The 21,174-nt window shown below is 41.7% G+C and overlaps 1 protein-coding gene across 2 annotated transcripts in view; it reads right to left on the reverse strand.

Annotated features, from left to right (window-relative positions):
- Positions 1–21,174, reverse strand: part of Kiaa0825 (KIAA0825 ortholog) — a 446,177-nt gene that overhangs the window by 225,397 nt on the left and 199,606 nt on the right. For both annotated transcript variants that reach the window (XM_040729084.1, XM_013125179.3), the window contains 2 exons: positions 7,017–7,241; positions 313–718 (listed from right to left, as the gene is read on the reverse strand). In XM_040729084.1, coding sequence (XP_040585018.1) covers positions 313–718; positions 7,017–7,241 — 631 coding nt within the window. The remainder of the gene's footprint in view (positions 1–312; positions 719–7,016; positions 7,242–21,174) is intronic.

A 21,174-nucleotide genomic window follows, 5' to 3' on the forward strand; every position in this document is an offset into this window, starting at 1 on the left:
GCACACTGAAAAGAAGTGAAACTAAATTCCCCTGGGTTGAGCTACACCCTTTTAATCAGAAACCTTAAGACAGAACCTAAACCAGGACAGTGTTCCTGCATATCAATGGTTCAGATTTTACAGCAAGGAACCTCTAACAGCCCAGTGTTTAGCAGGGCACTCATCTTTTTCAGTGTTCCTCAAAGGTCCTATTATGTTTTGTCAAATGACCATTGCTGCCCATCTGACAAAATTTGATGCTGTTGTGGAATGGCGACTTTGGTATTGAGAAATCACTTGATGCAGTTGCGTAAGAAACAAGCATGACTTTACCAGTTGATGCTCAGGGTCCTTGCTTTGAGAAGCTGGTGCTCCAACCAGTTGGGTTTTTGCCGCTCAATGCTCAGTATGACCTTTTGGGTCAGTTGACACGGGCTGCTTCTTTCTCCCAGAATACTTTCCAAACACACAGAGATTAAAGCTGCCTTCTCTTTACTCCATCTGTCAAGGGAGGCACCTGTTAAACGTTCCACGGTGTTCCCATCCTCAAATATCCGACATATAATTACAATCAAGTTCCAGACAAGCAGGCCAGCTTTCTTCAATGCAGCCAAGTTTTTTGACATTTTTCTCTCAGACAGATAAAAGAAGTATTTAATTGTAGGAGGCAAGCATGCAATCACTGTAGGTAACTTGCTGATTACAATAGACACTGCCTGAGCAGCGAGCCTTAGGAAGCCTGGGAAGAAAGGGGAGAAAGGTATGATTACCGTTAGCATTCTCATGCCTTCACAGCATGGTCTTTTTGCTGTGTGGGATGTCTGACTTTTGTGGAGAAAAATTATTAAGATGAACAAGTGCTTAATGATTTCCAAAAGAACTCCACCAGGAACTATCACCTGAGATTCTCTACATTTCAAGCATAGTCTTTCCTTCTAAAGATTAAAGTTAGAAAATTTCGACTTATAATTTATGTGTTTATTTTTTTAAGATCTAAACTCTGAAGTACTGGGAAACTGCTAACTAAGCAAAGGTCCCATGACCTTTGACATCACGGAGTCCCGTGAAATGCTTTCTTCTTCTCCCTTGTGGTCTGTGGCACAGCGTCCCAGCTCTTCTCATGACTGACTGGTCTTTCATTCCTACCAGATGTGTCACCTCCTCAGAGCCATCCCACCCCAGCAGTCTTACCACACCCTTCCTGTCTCAAGGGAAGTCTCTTGCTTTCACAGGAAGTCTGTTTGGTGGCTTTTGTTGCAGTGCCCATCACCATCTGATAACTATCTCATTCCATGACTGTTTCATTACCTGTCAGCATTCCTTGACTAGGAGCTCCAGGAGGGCAGTGCTGTGTCCTCGACAGCAGCCATCCAGAGTGGTCCAGTAAACACTCACTGAATACTAGAGTTAGCTGGTTTGTGCTTATTTCTCCCCTTTGCTTGTCTGTGATTTGTGCTAGTGTCTTGGCCTTCGCATACCTCATGAATGTGGTACTTGCTTGGTGGTCACTGGCTTTTGGTTGTTGACTGTAAATGATGCCATTTGCTTTGTGCTATTTCTTTGAAGGATGTTTCTCACCATGGGCATCTGAGTGCTGGGTAATTCTTTGTGTGTAAAGCTATTCTGTACATGGAGGGATTTCTGGAACATTTATGCTTTCCCACTAACTAAATACCAGTAACATACCACCTCGGGTATGACAATAAAAAAAATCTCTATTCCCTGGGAGCATATAAGCTCTTAGCTAAAATCTACAATTTATTTGATTTTATGATATCTTATTTTCTTTTGAGATAGCGTCTGATGGATCCCAGTCTGAGTGCAAACTCTTTATATACCCAAGGATGTGATCAACCTTTGGATCCTTCTGCTAGAATTCTCTACCAAACCTGGTTTTATGAGATCTGGGGATCAAGTCCAGGCTTGGTCCATGCTAAGCAAGCACTCTTGAGCTGTACCCTCTGCCTGAAACTCACTCCTCCAAATGATTCTAGTGTTTAGTCTTGGCCTTCCTCCAGGGTAGCAATGTCACAAACAAACTCTGCTGGCACCCACTGCTCTGTTGCTTCTTTTCTTTTTGTCACTTAATACAAGCAAGTGGAACACCATCCTTCAATTGATTGCTCCAGAATCCATTGTTTCAATTAAGGCCAAGGCTCCAACCAAAAAATTTTCCATTGAGCATTCTTTTCATTAAAAATCATAATTTACCATTGATAAAATAGCATCTCAACTATATACTTTACTTAACTACTGTCAAAGAAATAAAACAAAAATAAACTAGTTCTTTGTGCATTTCCTCTTTGAAGCCCAATGGAACAAATACCAAAGAGCCGAGCCATGAGAATCATCTGTGTCAATCTCATGCCTCATGTAAAGAGCAGAGCCATGTGTGGGAATCATCTGTGTCAATCTCATGCCTCATGTAAAGAGCCGAGCCATGAGAATCATCTGTGTCAATCTCATGCCTCATGTAAAGAGCAGAGCCATGTGTGGGAATCATCTGTGTCAATCTCATGCCTCATGTAAAGAGCAGAGCCATGAGAATCATCTGTGTCAATCTCATGCCTCATGTAAAGAGCAGAGCCATGAGAATCATCTGTGTTAATCTCATGCCTCATGTAAAGAGCAGAGCCATGTGTGGGAATCATCTGTGCCAATCTCATGCCTCATGTAAAGAGCAGAGCCATGTGTGGGAATCATCTGTGTCAATCTCATGCCTCATGTAAAGAGCAGAGCCATGTGTGGGAATCATCTGTGTCAATCTCATGCCTCATGTAAAGAGCAGAGCCATGAGAATCATCTGTGTCAATCTCATGCCTCATGTAAAGAGCAGAGCCATGAGAATCATCTGTGTCAATCTCATGCCTCATGTAAAGAGCAGAGCCATGTGTGGGAATCATCTGTGTTAATCTCATGCCTCATGTAAAGAGCAGAGCCATGAGAATCATCTGTGTTAATCTCATGCCTCATGTAAAGAGCAGAGCCATGAGAATCATCTGTGTCAATCTCATGCCTCATGTAAAGAGCAGAGCCATGTGTGGGAATCATCTGTGTCAATCTCATGCCTCATGTAAAGAGCAGAGCCATGTGTGGGAATCATCTGTGTCAATCTCATGCCTCATGTAAAGAGCAGAGCCATGTGTGGGAATCATCTGTGTCAATCTCATGCCTCATGTAAAGAGCAGAGCCATGAGAATCATCTGTGTTAATCTCATGCCTCATGTAAAGAGCAGAGCCATGTGTGGGAATCATCTGTGTCAATCTCATGCCTCATGTAAAGAGCAGAGCCATGAGAATCATCTGTGTTAATCTCATGCCTCATGTAAAGAGCAGAGCCATGTGTGGGAATCATCTGTGTCAATCTCATGCCTCATGTAAAGAGCAGAGCCATGAGAATCATCTGTGTCAATCTCATGCCTCATGTAAAGAGCAGAGCCATGTGTGGGAATCATCTGTGTCAATCTCATGCCTCATGTAAAGAGCAGAGCCATGAGAATCATCTGTGTTAATCTCATGCCTCATGTAAAGAGCAGAGCCATGAGAATCATCTGTGTCAATCTCATGCCTCATGTAAAGAGCAGAGCCATGTGTGGGAATCATCTGTGTCAATCTCATGCCTCATGTAAAGAGCAGAGCCATGAGAATCATCTGTGTTAATCTCATGCCTCATGTAAAGAGCAGAGCCATGTGTGGGAATCATCTGTGTCAATCTCATGCCTCATGTAAAGAGCAGAGCCATGTGTGGGAATCATCTGTGTCAATCTCATGCCTCATGTAAAGAGCAGAGCCATGTGTGGGAATCATCTGTGTTAATCTCATGCCTCATGTAAAGAGCAGAGCCATGTGTGGGAATCATCTGTGTCAATCTCATGCCTCATGTAAAGAGCAGAGCCATGAGAATCATCTGTGTTAATCTCATGCCTCATGTAAAGAGCAGAGCCATGTGTGGGAATCATCTGTGTCAATCTCATGCCTCATGTAAAGAGCAGAGCCATGAGAATCATCTGTGTTAATCTCATGCCTCATGTAAAGAGCAGAGCCATGAGAATCATCTGTGTCAATCTCATGCCTCATGTAAAGAGCAGAGCCATGTGTGGGAATCATCTGTGCCAATCTCATGCCTGGTGTAATATTCCATGGTGCTCCTTTGTCTAAATCTTGGATTTTCTCTACATTATAGTATTAGCTGACAAAGAGGAAATAGGAAGTGACACTTTAGTTTGTCTCTGCAGTGATCCTGTGTTCTGCCATGCACATACTAAAGGTAGATGTCCCCACAGGTTGTCTATTTATCTTTAATTTAACAAGTTAGAATGCTGTGTTTAAAATGGCATCGTAAGCATTTGTTATCGTTTTTGACAAAGTTATAATGAACACGATCATATCTCATTAGCCTTTAACACTGTGGGTTACAGAGTTTGTCTTCATGTGTTACATGTTTAGTTTTGAAATCTTTTGCTAATCAAGACCACTTCAAACTGAGAGCTAGTATAGCACAAGGAAAACACATTCAATAAAAATATATGGGAGCTCATATTTGAGGTGGTTTCCCCACACTTTTTCTTTCTAATTCTGACCAAATTATTATTTCACCTTATGTTCATATTTGCAGTGGAAATACACAAGAGAATTCCCACTTTGGTGCCATCTCCATCCAGTATTAGAGTCCAGCATCGGTGTCAGGGGCACTTGTATCTTTTTAGAGAATCAAAATTTTTAACAGTACATCTGACAATATGGCATTGATCTACACAAGAAGCTAAAGGACTCTTGTCTCCCTGCCCATCTCCCCACTCTACCCCAACTCCTCATTGTGACAATCTTCATAAAGAATGTTATAAAATGTAATTTCCTTCCTCTGATAAGTGTGCATGTTCTGGGTGTTTCCACCCATTTCATTGTTCTAGTTTCCTAGTGCCAAGAGGCTAGAGTACATGTATAGTATGCCTGCTATCTTAAACACACAGATGTCCACTGAATCAATGGATGACTGAATGCCAACACGTAAATATCATCTGCCTTTAGCAGTGTCCTTATCTAAGGAGGATGCATTTCAAGATGTCCAGAGAATGTCTGAAAATGTGAAGAGTGCCAAACCCTCATGTCCATTTTTTTTCTTATACATACATACCTGTAAAAAACACTTAATGTAAAAATTAAGAACAATAATAAACAAAAACTTAAAAAGTAGAATATTTTTAACAAGGTGTTGTAACAAAAAGTATGTGAATGTAGATTCTCTCTCTCAAAAGAACCAAAGTAAATACAATTATTTTTGTACTCAAGTTGAGTGAGGACAATGGAAACCACAAAAAGCAAAATCATAATAAAGTGTCAAAATAGGAGGGGCCAAGAAGTCCTGATATGATGGTCCCTAAAGTGTTTCGGGACACAGAGCAACAATAAGGGTATTCTCTATTGTCTTCCTATTTGGAATGCACAGGATGGTCTGTAGCTTCACGTCCTTCCATCACTTTGTTTCACACGATCTGACACCACTTTGACTGTCTTTAGGATAAAACTCTACACCAACTTATAATATTATGAAAATATTAATTGCTAAAGAAGGCCCACAACTAGTATATGTAAAATGAGCACTTCTTGGGTTTGACGCTCTTTTAAATAGTATAGAGAACATCCTACACGCACCTTAGAAAAGAAAACTTTTGTAATAGATCAATCGAACAAATAGTGCTCATCAAGTTGTGTAGCATGCTAACTATATCATGCTTCCTGGGTCCCTAAAAGTGAATGACATATCTAAAAGCCGGAAGAAGGGGACCTGCAAACAATGGAAACAGCTCTCAGATGAGGAAGAACTCTCCCAGTCAAAAGGCGACACTTTCCAATTTCAATTAAATATCTTTACTAGATCCAAAGACAGTTTGATAGGACTTGAACAAAATTAAAATATCACTAGAAATGTCAAGCATAGACAATTGATTTGAGTGTGTACCAAACTTGGACAGTAAGAGCTCCACTATTCAGGGTCTCTGAGGAGAAGGAAAGAAAGACTAGACCCTTCAACTCCCTTTCATGGGTTCCAGTTCGAATGTTTTATTGTGAAAAGTTCTTCCTCCCAGTTGAAAACTACCCACCTTTAAAAATGAATCTAAAGAAATTTTACTTTTGAAAATAGAAGAGCCACACAAATAAATAGTATAAGGTGAGAACATAGAGATAAATGATAAGTCAAGTACCCTGGGCAGGAGGACCAATAGGTTCAGGACAGAACCACAAGTCTAGGGAGAGAAATATCCTATCAGAAAATTATCTACAACTATCAAAGTAGGTGACACCTAAAAGCTGCTTCTGGAAGTGTGTTGAAGGAAAAGCAAGCGAATGTGATGGCTGCTGGGTGAAGGAAAAGGAGACAGGACAGATAAACAGTGTAAGAGTGGGAGGGGACACAGCATAGTTTCTAGATTTAAAGTAAAGCAAGGTCGTGTGACTACTAATATAAAAACAAAAGATAAAAATTCTGAAGCACTGAATGGCAACCAAGGAGAGGTGGGAGAGGCCAGGGAGCACGCCATTTGGTTGTCCAGTGCCAAATGGTCAGTCCTGAAAACACACACACAGGTAGCATTCTACAGGCTGAACGGGCTATATTTAAGATATACGTGCATGTGAATATACTTACTCATGCAATAACAATTAGTAAAAGAAAAAAAAAGATGCCATGAATTTGAGGGACAGTGGGGAGGTGCAAATGGGAGAGTTTGGACAGAGGAAAGAGAAGCAACAGATGTGGTAATCAAATTATAACCTCAAAAATAAAAATAAATAAAATAAAATTTAAAAACTTACGAAGTACTAATAAAATAAGATGATCATTTGCTTCATTTTCATTCCCAGATGCATTGTCTGCGTGGCTCACAGCAAAAAGAGAATGAAGCCACCCTCCCATATACTTGGTGAAATGAAAATCAATACCATTCATTGGTCCTATGCCTTCTAGAATTTTATTTAACTGAATAGCCTACAAGACTGTTTCTTTGGAGGACACTTTCTTAGGGAACTGATTTTCTCACCTTTATTTGATTCTTTCCTTCGGGATCCTCTTGGAATGTAACCCCATGCCCGTGGAATGGTCTGAAGCAGATGGTCAGGGACACGGGGTTTGTTCAGGTTTGTCTCACTGTGGCGCCCACGTCTCACCAGGGATATCACCTGCTGCACGGTGTCCTTGACAGCATCCATCAGAGTCAGTCTCAGACAGCAGATGACTTCTGGCTGGGACTCTGTGTACACTGAGACTTTAAAACCAAGAAGCATATTATGGTTAGCAGAGACTGCCCGCCAGCTGTGCCTTGTTCATCTGGGAAAACTGTTTCACAGTTACCCAGTTTAAATCTACAGAAGGAGAGCTGAATTTAATTAGAACATCATATAATTGTCAATCAGCTCGTAAGCCACTTGAAATAGAGCTTTCCCCGACCTGGCAATGGAAGAATACGGGCTCTGACCATGGTAAGCTGTGGGGCTGACGGCTAGCTTTGGACTCTGGGAGTGGGAAAACCTTCGTAGACAACCACATCTCACTAATACCGAACTCCCTAAGCCACTGGTGTAGCTTAGCTGCCAAGGGATTGCACCTCAAGACCCTGGGCTCCAACCCTACACCCCCGGCACTCAGAATAATGTCACCACAACCAACATCAACAAGGCTTTAAGGTTCTACTTAAACACTGACTCACTCTTTTCTGTGAAACTAAATCCTAAGACAAGTGAGACTGCAAAGATCCTAAGGAAACATGAGAAACCATCTAAACGTCCATTTAGCTCTCATATACTCATCTTCACAACAAAGCCTAGTGGCACACAGCTGGAAAATAAAAGCAGGTTAGCAAAGAGTAAGGTACCCCCTTTTTATCTAAAACTACCCATGTGTACACACATAAACTAGTAAGAAGATGTGCTGCGTACGGTCAACGGTGGTTGTCGATGGTGGGATCTCAGGTAATGCTCCTTCCCTTTCTCTCTTTGCTTTCTCTCCTCCTTTCCATTCTTGCAGCCTGCCTTACTGCCTTCTTCTTAGTTAAACGTAATTACCCACCGTGGGGATGTAGGACTTACATAATAAATGTGATAAAATATCTGGTTTGATTCTTTGGTTTTTAATAGGATTACTAAATATGAAGGCTGCTATTCAAATCAATAAGGAAAACATTTCTGGTCTTTACTAGAAAACATTTTTTAAATGACCAGTTTGTTTAATAATGGCTTATTGTTAAACCACCATGGTAAGAAAGATCTTGGTGATAGTAAAATTGATAGTTTAATTTGTAACATAGTACTACCTCAGGCAGTCAAAATATTGTTCTTTACAGAAGTGGTTGAGGGTAAAACTACATGTTTTTGTTGAATTGCTTGTCTTCTCAAAATTCAAATTAACTGGAAGGTAGGGTAAAGATACTATTTTCCCATATCATTAACTAATATCCATTTTGGTTACTCTCTAGATCAGTGGGCAAATAGAGCTCATATGAAAATTCTAGAAAGTCCTTTATTTAGTTTTATTTAAAAGATGTGTTGCTTTTTGTTTTTGGGGTTCTTGGGGTTTTTGTTTTTGAGACAGGGTTTCTCTGTCCTGGAACTCACTCTGTAGACCAGGCTGACCTCAAAGTCACAGAGATCCACCTGCCTCTGCCCCCTGAGTAGTGGGATTAAAGGTATGGGCCACCACCACCTAGCGATGTTTTCTTTTTTATAAATCAAGTTGCCATGTATTGAAAATGACAGAGAAAACAGTTCTCTAATAATTATTGAAAATAAATTACTTTGTGTAACACACTAGAATCGTGGTGAGTGCTGCATAAGTATTAGCTGGCATTATTAATACCTAAGAGAGTTGGTTTCAGAATTGCCAGTGTTCATTATGAGGCCCTGAGACGTCTTGAGCCCTGCATGTCACAGTTGTAAGCAATCCCCACCATCCTCACTCTCTGGCCTCCCCTGTCATTGTTCCGACCCTTTCTGCCTCAAGCAACATTGTCACAGTTCCAGTCAACAGAAGCCAGATATCAGCTAATGTCTTAGAATCTTAACCTCAGTTGATCACCGTTTCTGGAACATTAGTGTGTAACATTGTAGCCAAAGACAGACATGCCCTAACTATCCAGTCCACACCTGCAATTCTAGCGCTTGGAAGACTGTGACGTTTAGGAAGCCTGGTTTTTTTACACAGAGTTTTCTAGAGGAGACAGGGATATAGAGACAGAACTTGTCTCAAAAAGGGACTGGTGTCAAGATGACTCAGCAATTAAAGGTGCTTGCTGTCAGTCCTGGGACCTACATGATGGGGGGAAGGGACATTCTCTTCTGACTTCCACATGAGTCACTCAGACACATGTGCATATACACATACACATACACACACACATACACACAGACACACACATACACACAGAGACATACACACACACAGACATACACACAGACACACATACACACACAGAGACATACACACACATACACACACAAACACACATACACACAGACACACACAGACATACACACATACACACAGACACACAGACATACACATATACACACACACATACACACACACAATAAATAAAGTGTAAAAAAAGTAGTTAAAGTAGGTACTTAAACTTCTTTTTTTTTTTGGTACTTAAACTTCTAAGAGAAGAGAAAATATATAATTGTTTGAACTCCAGCTGCTATATGCCTATCTAATCAACAGAAAAGGGGAAAGCAAGAAAATTATCACTCTAATAATTTCTAATTTGATTTTTATGTCATAATATTAAATTTAATATTGCACTAACTGAAACAAAAGCAAAGAAACATAAACCTTGGGTTGTATCCTATAATTTAAAGAATTTATCATCATCATCTAATTTTATAATACTTCAAATCAATACCAACACATGAAAACTATTTAATACAGGAGGATGCTCTGTATCTACAAACACCGAGAGAAGAGGTCAATGGACTGGACTAGAAGGTATTTATAGTCTTTCTTAGTTTTCACTTTTTGTGACTTTATTAAGACATTTAAAAAGAAGGTAACAACTATTTCACACTGTAGCCTGCCACTACTCTCCTGCCCAGGTACAACACTCAGGATGTCTCCAAAGGAAGCAGGGTGATGGCTATAACTCAGGCAAGCTTCTGGCCCACAGAAGAGCTGCTGAGAGGGTAAAAACCAGAGCTTATGTGCATTGGTATTTGGGTTAAAATGATAAATGCTTTTCAATATTTATAGGAATAATCTTTTAAACTTTGTTCATTTCAGACCTGATAGAGCATAAAAAAGTAACTTTATTACTTAAGAATTTTCTATGATTTCAAAGAATAAGAACAAAAGTAATTGAGAGGTTTCTATGCTACCTTCAAGAAAGATGTTCTACATAATCAAGAACATCCTAATTTTGCTTTATAACAGGAATGCACAGTACATTTGAATGTGTTTCTAGGTGAAAAGTTTTACTATAAACAGCCATTCTATAATAAAGTCTTTCCTAACTAAATATTGACAGAGAATTTATATCAAGAACAAATACTCCAAATGATAAATAGCAAGAAATGCCAATGGGAAGCACAGTACTGTGTGCAACGTATAGGCTACTGAAAGAGTCTTTAGTTAGGAAATTTGCAAGTTGGGTGCCACTGAAAACAAGGTTTCCCACTAATCTCTAAGTAACTAGGGAGTCAAAAGTAACGATATTAGTGAAAATCCCATCAAAATATTATCGTATTTTCTTAGAAAATTAGAGTTTCTTGGGTGTTTCAAAACTTTGGATAATAGAAATCAGACATTTAAATATAATGAGACTCAGTGTTTTTTAAATTAAGAAACTGATGAATCAGATAATATGATGAACCATTTAGTAAGTAGTTAGGCAAAGATATAGCATACAGTATACATTTTATAGGAATCAGTATACATTATACAGTATACAGGATATATCACATAGTATACATTATGCAGAATATAGGAATCAGTACACTGTATACCAGATACAGTATGCATCAGATAGTATGCATAATATGATGTACAGAAATCAGTATACAGTATACTGATACATCATATAGTATACAGTATACAGGAATCAGTATACATTATACAGAACACAGCATACAGTAAACAATACACAGTATACATCACAGTATACAGGATAGAGTACGCAGGAATCAGCATATAGAAAACAGGACATATAATATAGTATAGAGTACACAGTATACATCACACATTATACAGGATACACTATACATCTTCCAGTAAAAGACCTTGTGAAGAAATTGAAATGGGACAGGAGAAAGAGGAATGGGAAGAGGAATATGTAAAAATACATAATATGTAAATATGAAAATGCTAAAATAAAACTCATTATTTTGTACAACAGTTATAGTCTAACATGAAGAAATAGTAAATAAGAAGAAATAGAGAAAAGAAGGGAAAATGAAAAATTAAACTTTTATATATTAGAAAAAAATATCAAAACAAGTACCTGACAAATAACTTATGGATAGGATATATAAAGAGTTCTTTAAAACAACTCAACAAACAACTAAATGAAGTAAACAAATTTTTGAGCAAACAGTTTACAGAAGAATAATTTTAAATGTTCCTTAATAACAAAAATCTATTATATATCATTAGTAATAAGGTAAATGTAGGTTAAATTATATGACACTACATAATAACACATATTCCTTAATATGCTAAAATTAAAAATAAGTAATTCTCATATTGACATGGATATAAATGTAACTGTTATATATCTTTGGGAACATGAAAAGCTTGTTCCTCTAAAGCAAGTTAGCAATGTTTTCCTGCTGTTAAACATTGACTCTATCATATAATCCACCATTACTGCTTCTGAGCAGTTACTAAAGTGAAATGAAACATTCCAGTAGCCCAAAACTGGAAATAAAGCAGGTATCCATCCAGGCTGACGACACAGGGTAAAACAGACAACACTAGTAAACACTCAGGGGAAATGTATCAGCAATGAGTATAAGTAAACAGTCAACAGAGCATAATATAACCAAAAGAAAAGAGGTACCAAAGAATGCACAGATTTCAACTTGTGCAAGATTCTGCAATTGTCAGAAGTGACCTCTGGGACACAAAGCCAATAGTGTCATTTCCAGGTCTGACTAAGTGTCACCCAGAGGTCATTACGGAACACAGCTGAATGTGAAGGGCACATATGTGTGAAAGGACTTGGACATGACTTCTCTATTGCTGTGTTTGACACAGTTTCTACACTGGTCAAAATCGCTGGACTCTTCACCTAAATGGATGGATTTCATTGTATATAAATAAAGCCTTTGAGACTGGGGATGATGTATCAGTGGGTAATAGTGCTTGTTATAAAATCCTGAGGTCCTGAGTTCAGAGCCCCAGAACTCATTCAGGAAAGTGGCCATGTGTGCCTCCAACTTTGTCCTGGGCAGGGTGACACAGAGAAAGGACCACCACTGGGGTTTGCCGGTCACCTAGTCAAGAAAGCAGTGAGCTCCAGGGTTACTGTTAGACCTTCTATTAGGGATAACCCGGGAGTGACCAATGTGGGCACTAGATATACATGTCTGGCCTCTGTACATGTGTGCATGTCTGCATAAAAAGATACATACATACACACTTACACCCATGCACACAATCAAGTGAGAGACTAGGAGCAGGATAGACTCCCTGGTAGACAGACAGGGAGAGGGACCATGGCTGGGTAGCAAAGGTGGCCAATCTCCAAGATGGATAACTTCCTCAACCTTTGCTGACGGATCCACTCAAGGAGTTCCAGACTGGGCATGTCACACCAAGTTCCAGGCCAGTCAACCACCATAGCCTTCTTCAGCTGAGTAACCCTATGTTAGTCAAGAAGAACTCTTTAAAACCCCAGTCCCTGAGAAGAGACTGGAGTTTGGGCTTCACGAGTATCCCCTACACTTTGTAAAAGATCTTAGTATGTCTGCTGCATGTGTGTGTTTCCTGCCTCCTGGTTGTGTCTGCAGAGCTTGAGATTTCTCTGCTACTAGCCTGGCAAACTTCATATATTTCATGCCCTTTAATTCTTTAACTGGCAGATAAAATGAATCTGATCAAGCTCCTTAGATTATATTACAAGCACACACAAGAGAAATTTAAAGTATTCTAAAGTTACAGGCCCACTAGAGACACACCACAGTTGCCCAAACATGAGGCTTAGATAAATGAGTACAATGTAGAACAGAGATAGCCTTAAACTTCTGAAATAACATAGCACTAGGCGGCAGCTACTAATAGGGTAAAGAAGAAAAGTCACAGGAATAAAAAGACAGGCCAATGCAAACCAACTTCAATAACAAGAAAGCATTAAGCTATGTGTGCATTGTAAAGAGCTCTTACAGAGGATGAGCAGAGAAAAAAAGATGTAGCATCACTTGTCAAGTTAAATTTGGAAATTCTGATAATTCCTTGAGAGATACCCAACAGCTGTGAGAGCTAAGAGAAGAGATTCAGAAAACAAAGGCTGATGCTGTATGGAGAAGCCAACTGAGCAGTGGTTACTGGGTATACAGTTTCAGGGCATTTTTGACAATAGTTTCCTCATTTACAAGCCAGTTCTGGCCTCGTCTTAAGCATTGGCTGCAGTGGTGATGCTCTGATGACTGTTTCATTTGTTCTACTGCAGAGTATTTGATTCGGTGATTGTCACAATGCATAACTCTTACAAAAAGAAGTCTCTGTTCAGATATTGGCATTAGGAATCTAATGTTTTCTAAGATAATCTTTTAAAATGAGTATTGTTTTTCTTTTTTATTTATTCGTTTAGTTTTACTTCTCACTCAATATTTTATTCATTTAAATGTATATGTATATGGTACAGTTTGATAATCTGATGCATGTAAAGTCAAAATTAATTTTGATGACCGAGTCTCATATGTTTTAGGCCATCCTCAAACATGCTGTACAGTTGAGGATGTTCTCGAACTCATGATCATCCTGCCTCCACTTCCCAAATGCTAAGATTACTAGTTTGTGCCACTATATCCAGTTCAAAAATAATTTTCAAAATCTATAATAACAGATATATCAACATTTTAAATGAGGAGGGAATACCATACTTCTGTTTCTAGTCTCCCTCACCCTGACCTCAGTCTTGGCTCTTTTAAATTTATGTGACAAATTCTGACTATGTGGGAACACCAGACCTTGAGCAGAGACCCACTTCCCCTTCTGCCTGGGAGTAGGCAGCTGTAAGACAATGTCTTACTAAAAACATGTTTACTAAAAACAATACAATGCCTGGGGCAATAAATTCCTGGAAAAGGCCTGCCCACAGAAACCGCCCTGACCTCGACCTTGTCCAAAGACTAACCGCACCTTCAGACCCACCCACATCCACCTCTGGTGTCAGAGCAGAACCAGCCAGGGGAGAGGAGAGAGCAGAAGCTTCTCTGGAGGGAGCCTTTCTTAGGAAGTTTTTCTTGAACCTTTTTGGGGCCTGCTTAAAGTTTTCTTTACATCGTTGAATGAGTCTCTGTGTTATCAATCCCCGACACCCTCAGCACGTTCTCAGACACAGGCCGCGCAGCAGACGCCACAATTGGAGGTCCTACCGAGATCGTGAAAGCGAGGTAAGTGGATGGGGTTAAGAAACTATGGGGAATAGTTCCGGGAAGCTAGAATCATTACAGTATCAACTAAAAAAGTTACTTAAAGGACATGGGACTGCAGTCAAATCTAAAACCCTAGAAGGCTTTCTAAAATCGATCGAACAAGCCAGTCCATGGTTCATTACTGGGGGAAGCTTAAATATTCCAGATTGGGAGGAGGTTCGCCGTGATCTTCATAGACTTTTACGAAAACAGGGATCTGAGTCCTTGCCCCCTACGACATTCTCCTTATGGAGATTAGTGAGGGGAGCACTTTTGACAGATAAGGTTAGTCACTGCCAGGTAGTTCAGGACACAAGAGAGGCTTTTTTAGAGTTACAAGAGACGGAGACTCAAGCCTCCTTGAGTTCAGGGGCAGAGGGTGAGGATGAAGAGACCGTGGCTGAAACTAGAAGCTCCATTGTTAGTGAGGATGAGGAGGAGTCTCTTAGGAACAACAAAAAAACGGGTAGAGGTCTCCGGGCAAACCCCCCAAAAAAGGACTCCAGTCAGAGTCAGTTATATCCTTCTCTATCAGACCTAGAAAATGGAAGTAGCTCAGACTCAGACTCGTCACAGTCTGAAAAGGAACAGTTATTTGCTGAGATCGCGACCCTTAAAAAAGAACTAAAAAAGATTCGAATTAAGGAAAGACAGGACAGGGAGAGAAACCCTTCTCCATACTCTGAAAAAAGGGACTCCTCCTATGATGTAACCCAGTCCTCCTTGGACCTGGAGGGAAGACCCAGAGGAGGGGTCCAATGCTGCCCGGTGGTGGCCCCAGTAATGGAAGTTCCAGATCCGAACAATTCTGGACAGGTCATTAGGCGTCATAACCCTTTAAAATTTAAGGACATGAAACAACTTAAAGAGGCAACTTTAAATTATGGAGCACAGGCTCCCTTTACACTTTCCTTAATGGAATCTTTTGCATCTCTTAACTTGACACCTAGTGATTGGCAGCAGCTTTGCCGAGCAACTCTATCAGGGGGAGATTATTTGATTTGGAGGTGTGAGTTTCAGGAAAGATGCAGCCAGACATCCCAAAGAAATGCACAGGCTGGACAGCCCCAGAGAAATGTGGAGACGCTTACTGGGAGTGGTCAATACGCCACCATTCAGCAACAAATGCAATATGACATCGCAGTCTATGCCCAACTGGCAGCAGCGGCCCAAGGGGCTTGGAAAGCATTGCCTTCCAAGGAAGGAGGGGATCATCTGTCCAAAGTCCTTCAAGGACCCTCCGAACCTTTTCAAGACTTCGTAGACCGTCTCAGTCAGGTAGTAGAAAGAATATTTGGGGGCATTGGGCCTGCGATGCCATTCATCAAGCAGATGGCATTTGAAAATGCAAATAAATATTGTAAGGAAGCCCTTCGCCCCTATCGTAATAAAAGTCTAAATGACTACATCCGGATCTGAAGGGACATTGATGGGAACCTCATCCAGGGCCAAGTGTTAGCTGCTGCTATTCGGCCCCAAGTGGGGAAAGAAAGACCTACTCTAGAGGGAGAAAAACATGTTTCAGCTGCAGTAGGGAGGGACACTTCGCCCTCAAAATAGTACTACGGGTCTCAAGAGACCTGGTTTATGCCCCCGTTGCTGAAGGATATCATTGGGCCAATGACTGCTACTCTAAAACTGACCGGGAGGGAAATTTCCTTCCTGCTAATAATAATCAGGGAAACGGGAGGAGGGCCCTGCCCCAGGGCCCCAAAACCAATGTGTATGGGGCAATGACCCCTGCTCCGGGCAGTGGCAGGACTCATTTTCTCCCCCAGAGCAACCCCTTCATATCTCAGACCTCCTTAGAGACACCTCAGTGAGTGCAGGATTGGACCTCGCTCCCTCTGCCCGGGCAATCCTAACAGGCCCTCCCTACTGGGGTGCATGGGCCATTGCCCCCAGGCACGGTCAGACTACTCTTGGGACGGTCCAGTACTATTCCTCGAGGCATCCAGGTACACCCCGGTGTTATAGACCAGGATAGTGAGGGAGAGATTAAAATAATGACATCAGTGGGCAGTGGGGTTGTTGCCATCCCTGCAGGAGAACGGATTGTTCAGTTACTCCTCCTCCCTACAGCTCCTTGTGAGGCTAGAAAAATTAAAGAGAAAAGGGGCAACCAAGGTTTTGGAAGTACCGGCCCAGCAGCATTTTGGGTAGCCACTATGGAGAACCGCCCCCAGCTTACATTAAAGATAGAAGGCAAGTCCTTTAGGGGCATCTTAGATTCTGGGACAGATTTCTCTGTCCTCTCAGATAAATTCTGGCCCCCTGCCTGGCCGAAAGATGAAGGGACAGTGACCCTCCAGGGAATAGGACAGGGTGTGCCCCAAAAAAGCCTCAGAATCCTAAAGTGGCAAGACTCTGAGGGCCACACAGGGCTTTTCCAGCCATATGTTTTGCCTGGCCTCCCTATTAACCTCTGGGGACGGACCTCATGCAAGAAATGGGAGTTGTCCTCACCACCCAGGCACCCAAGTCCAAAAGCAGGGGCCCCCAGATGATGCAAGGGAGGGGCTGGAGCCCGGGGAGGGAACTAGGTAAACTAGAACAGAGAGAGGTTTGCCCTGTGGCATCCCTCCCTTTGGAGACCAGGGCCCCAGGGGATAAGAAGGGTTTTGGTCATTTTTGATGAGGGTCACTGTTGTGCCGCCAGCCCCCATACCCATCACATGGCTATCAGATGATCCAGTATGGGTGGAACAGTGGCCCTTACCAGCGGAGAAACTAAGGGCGGCTCACCAGCTAGTTCAAGAACAATTGGAGGCAGGTCATTTGGTTCCTTCCACGTCCCCTTGGAATACCCCTATATTTGTAATAAAAAAATCTTCAGGGAAATGGAGGTTACTACAAGACTTGAGGGCCGTGAATGTGACCATGCAGCCTATGGGGGCTCTGCAGCCTGGCTTGCCCATGCCTGTGGCCATTCCTAGAGACTGGCATTTGATCGTCATTGATTTGAAGGACTGCTTCTTTTCTATTCCTTTGCATTGTCAAGATAGTCCTCGGTTTGCGTTTAGCCTTCCTGCGATTAACTTTAGGGAACCTGCCCTTCGCTTCCAATGGGTGGTGCTCCCCCAAGGGATGGCTAATAGTCCAACTATATGCCAGATTTATGTAGCTGCCTGTTTAGATCCCCTCAGACGTAAGTTCCCTGATCTTTACATTTTCCACTACATGGATGATATTCTTTTGGCCGCGGCCGAAGAAAGACAATGTTACATAGCCTTTGCAGAGCTACAGGAGCTTCTGGAGGCCCGCGGATTTATTTTGGCTCCTGAAAAGGTCCAAAAGAGACCCCCTTATACTTATTTGGGTCATCAAATTCAACAAACTGGCCTCCGGCCACAAAGACTCCAGATCGATTGTTCAAATTTAAAAACACTTCATGATTGGCAGAGATTTTTGGGAGAGGTGCAATGGTTTCGCCCTTCTCTTTCTATTAAAACAGGGGCTCTTAAAGCGCTTTATGATATTCTTCCTGGGGATCCTGCTCCAACTTCCCCTAGACAGATTGCTCCAGAGGCCAGGGAAGCCCTATAATTGTTGTTAAGAAGTATAGAGCAAGCCCACCTTCAGCGTATAGATTATGGGCAGCCCCTTGTTCTGGTTGTACTTTCATCTAGCTTTTCGCCCACTGCCGTGTTTTGGCAGACTGGTCCTATTTATTGGATACATTTGTCAGCCTCCCCTAAGAAGGTAGTGACCCCTTACTATGATCTCATTTTACAATTGTTGTGGAAGGCGCACAAGTTTAGCATTCAAACCTTTTGAAAGAGTCCTGATAAAATTATCCTTCCTTATGGTAAGGAGGAGGTGGAACATCTACAGATCTTCCATGATGGGTGGACCCTGTATATTACATTTACAGGCGCCCAGTTTGATAACCATTATCCCAATAGCCCCTTGATGTCTTTTTTTAAACAACACCCTGTGATCTTTCCCAAGATTTTAAAGGAGAACCCTCTAGTTGGAGCTCGCTCAGTCTTTACAGACGGCTCCTCCAAGGGTTTCACGGTGGTGGTTTCTTCTCAGGTGCAGAAGAGGGTACCCATAGGGCAGATGTCAGCACAAGCCACCGAGTTGTTTGCTTGCTTGATGGCTTTCCAAATGTTTGAGGGAGAGCCCTTTAATTTATATACTGATAGTGTTTATGTTGCCAACATTGTTAGACCTTTAGAAACTTCTCCATATGTTCTTCCAACCTCCCAGGTTCGTTCCTTATTAGTTCAGCTCCAACATCTTACTTGGCAGCGCATCCACCCTGCTTATGTGGGATTTATTCCTGCACATACTAACCTTCCAGGACCCCTTGCCCAGGGCAATCAAATTGCTGACTCCTTGACCCGCCCTAGGGTCTTATTTACTCAGGAGCAGCTTGCCCACCAGCTCCATGTGCGGTATCATCTAAATGCCCGCTCCATTAAATTTCACACTGGGTGCCCCTTATCCATAGCTACACAGATTACCTTATCATAATTCTCCCAGTGAGGGGGTAAATCCCCGGGGCCTCAGGGCCAACCATCTCTGGCAAATGAAAGTCACTCACCTGCCACAGGCAGGGAAATTAAAATACATGCATGTCTCGGTGGATACATATTCTAAACTCATCTTTGCCTCTCTCCACTCAGGAGAGAAGATTAAAGATGTTATTTCTCATTGCCTGCAGGCCTTTGCCTACATGGGCGTTCCCGATGCCCTAAAAACAGACAATGGCCCTGCCTATGCCAGCAATTGCTTTGCTGCCTTTTGCAGGGAACATCACATTGCCCATTCTTTTGGTATTCCTCACAACCCCATGGGACAGAGCGCACCCATGACACTCTCAAACAGTATTTTAAGAAAATAAAAAAGGGGGAGTATGTTACCTCCCCCAATATTCAGTTATCCACCATACTTTACATTTTAAATTTTTTGATCATAGATCGTAATAATTTGTCTGCTATGGAGACACAATGGAACAAACCCTCCCAGTCCTTGGGATGGGTCAGATGGAAGGATTTGATTACAGGAAAATGGCAGCCACCCACTCCCCTACTAGCTAGCGTCCGAGGGGCTGTTTGTGTTTTCCCTCCAGGAAGTGAGAAGCCCATTTGGGTCCCCGAACGGTGCATCAGGCATGTCGACCCCAATACTACTCCGGATACTAGGAATGCTCACCATGCTAAAGATGATCCAACCATTGCTGAACACTCAGGTAAGGGAAATATGGGCGTTGGTGAGGATTCCACCCAATGTTGATGCCAGTTAGTCATTCCAGCTCCCTGTTCATCAATTTTTATAACACCAATGATACATTGGGAGCGGCTGCTGCCAATGAGATTAAAAAGTCAGAAACTAGACATTCTGAGTTTCCCCCTCCTAAGCCTGATACCAGGGTCAGGAAGTAGGGGAACCCAAGAGATTGCCACCAGCATACGCCTTTAATCTCAGCAGCATACGCCTTTAATCCCAACACGCCTTTATGAGGGAACATCCTGGGGTAAAAGTTGGGTTGAAAATGGGTGAATAGCCGGGCGTTGGCGGCACACGCCTTTAATCCCAGTACTCGGGAGACACAGGCAGACAGATCTCTTGAGTTCAAGGCCAGCCTGGTCTACAGAGCAAGTTCCAGGACAGCCTCCAAATAGTACAGAGAAACCCTGTCTTGGAAAAAAAATTGGTAACAAGCTGGGCAGTGGTGGCACACACCTTTAATCCCAGCACTTGGGAGGCAGAGGCAGGCGGATCTCTGAGTTTGAGGCCAGGTTGGACTGACAGCCTCAAACAATACAGAGAAACCTTGAATCAAAAAAATTGGTAACAGTAAAGAGGTACTGGTATTAAGTAAAGAAAAAGAAAAAGACAAAGGTATATGGAATGGAAAATTTTGTTTACATTTAAGTTCTATTTTGTGAGTCATCTCTAAAAACTTTTGGCCAAAAGCCTGGCCTCTCCACCTTGCATCTACAGAGTTACAAGGAGTAGGTACGGCTGTACCCCATGACTGTAGCTCAAATGGAGGAATGATAAAGAACATACAGGACTTTTAAACTTTTTAGTTCAAGGATTGGCTGGAGTTGTTCTTTTACATAGATTTCAATTAAGGAAGCTTCATTTCTACAGACTAGGAAAAAAGGATGACCGAAAGATGCATGTACTGAATGTATGGTGTGGCCACACCGGTATGTATGAAATGTGGTTGTGAATGCGCGAGTGTGAACTGCTTATATGATTAAAAGGATACTTAAATCCCTTCAAAAATAGTTAAGAAGCTACCTAGATTGCTTTATTTATAGCCAAAAGGAACATCCAGCCAGTCTGTTAATGTTTTAACAGAAAAATTTAAGATGCAAATGAGGCCTTGTCAGCTAGTGAGAGCTCTACAGGTTAGATTGGGAAAGACTGCTCACAGACTTCAAATAATTTTCAAAAGTTATTTGGACACAGTATAGTTTACAATCTTTGAGTGATTTTCAGAAGTTTTGGGGAAATATTTAAAGGATATGTCCTTTTCAATGGGCATCTACAAATAATCTAAGTAGGGACCCCAATTTACCTAGATAGTTAACCAAGGAGGGTAGACAAATCCTT

The sequence above is a fragment of the Mesocricetus auratus genome, unplaced genomic scaffold (assembly GCF_017639785.1).
Source record: "Mesocricetus auratus isolate SY011 unplaced genomic scaffold, BCM_Maur_2.0 Super-Scaffold_100020, whole genome shotgun sequence".
Lineage (NCBI taxonomy): Eukaryota > Metazoa > Chordata > Mammalia > Rodentia > Cricetidae > Mesocricetus > Mesocricetus auratus.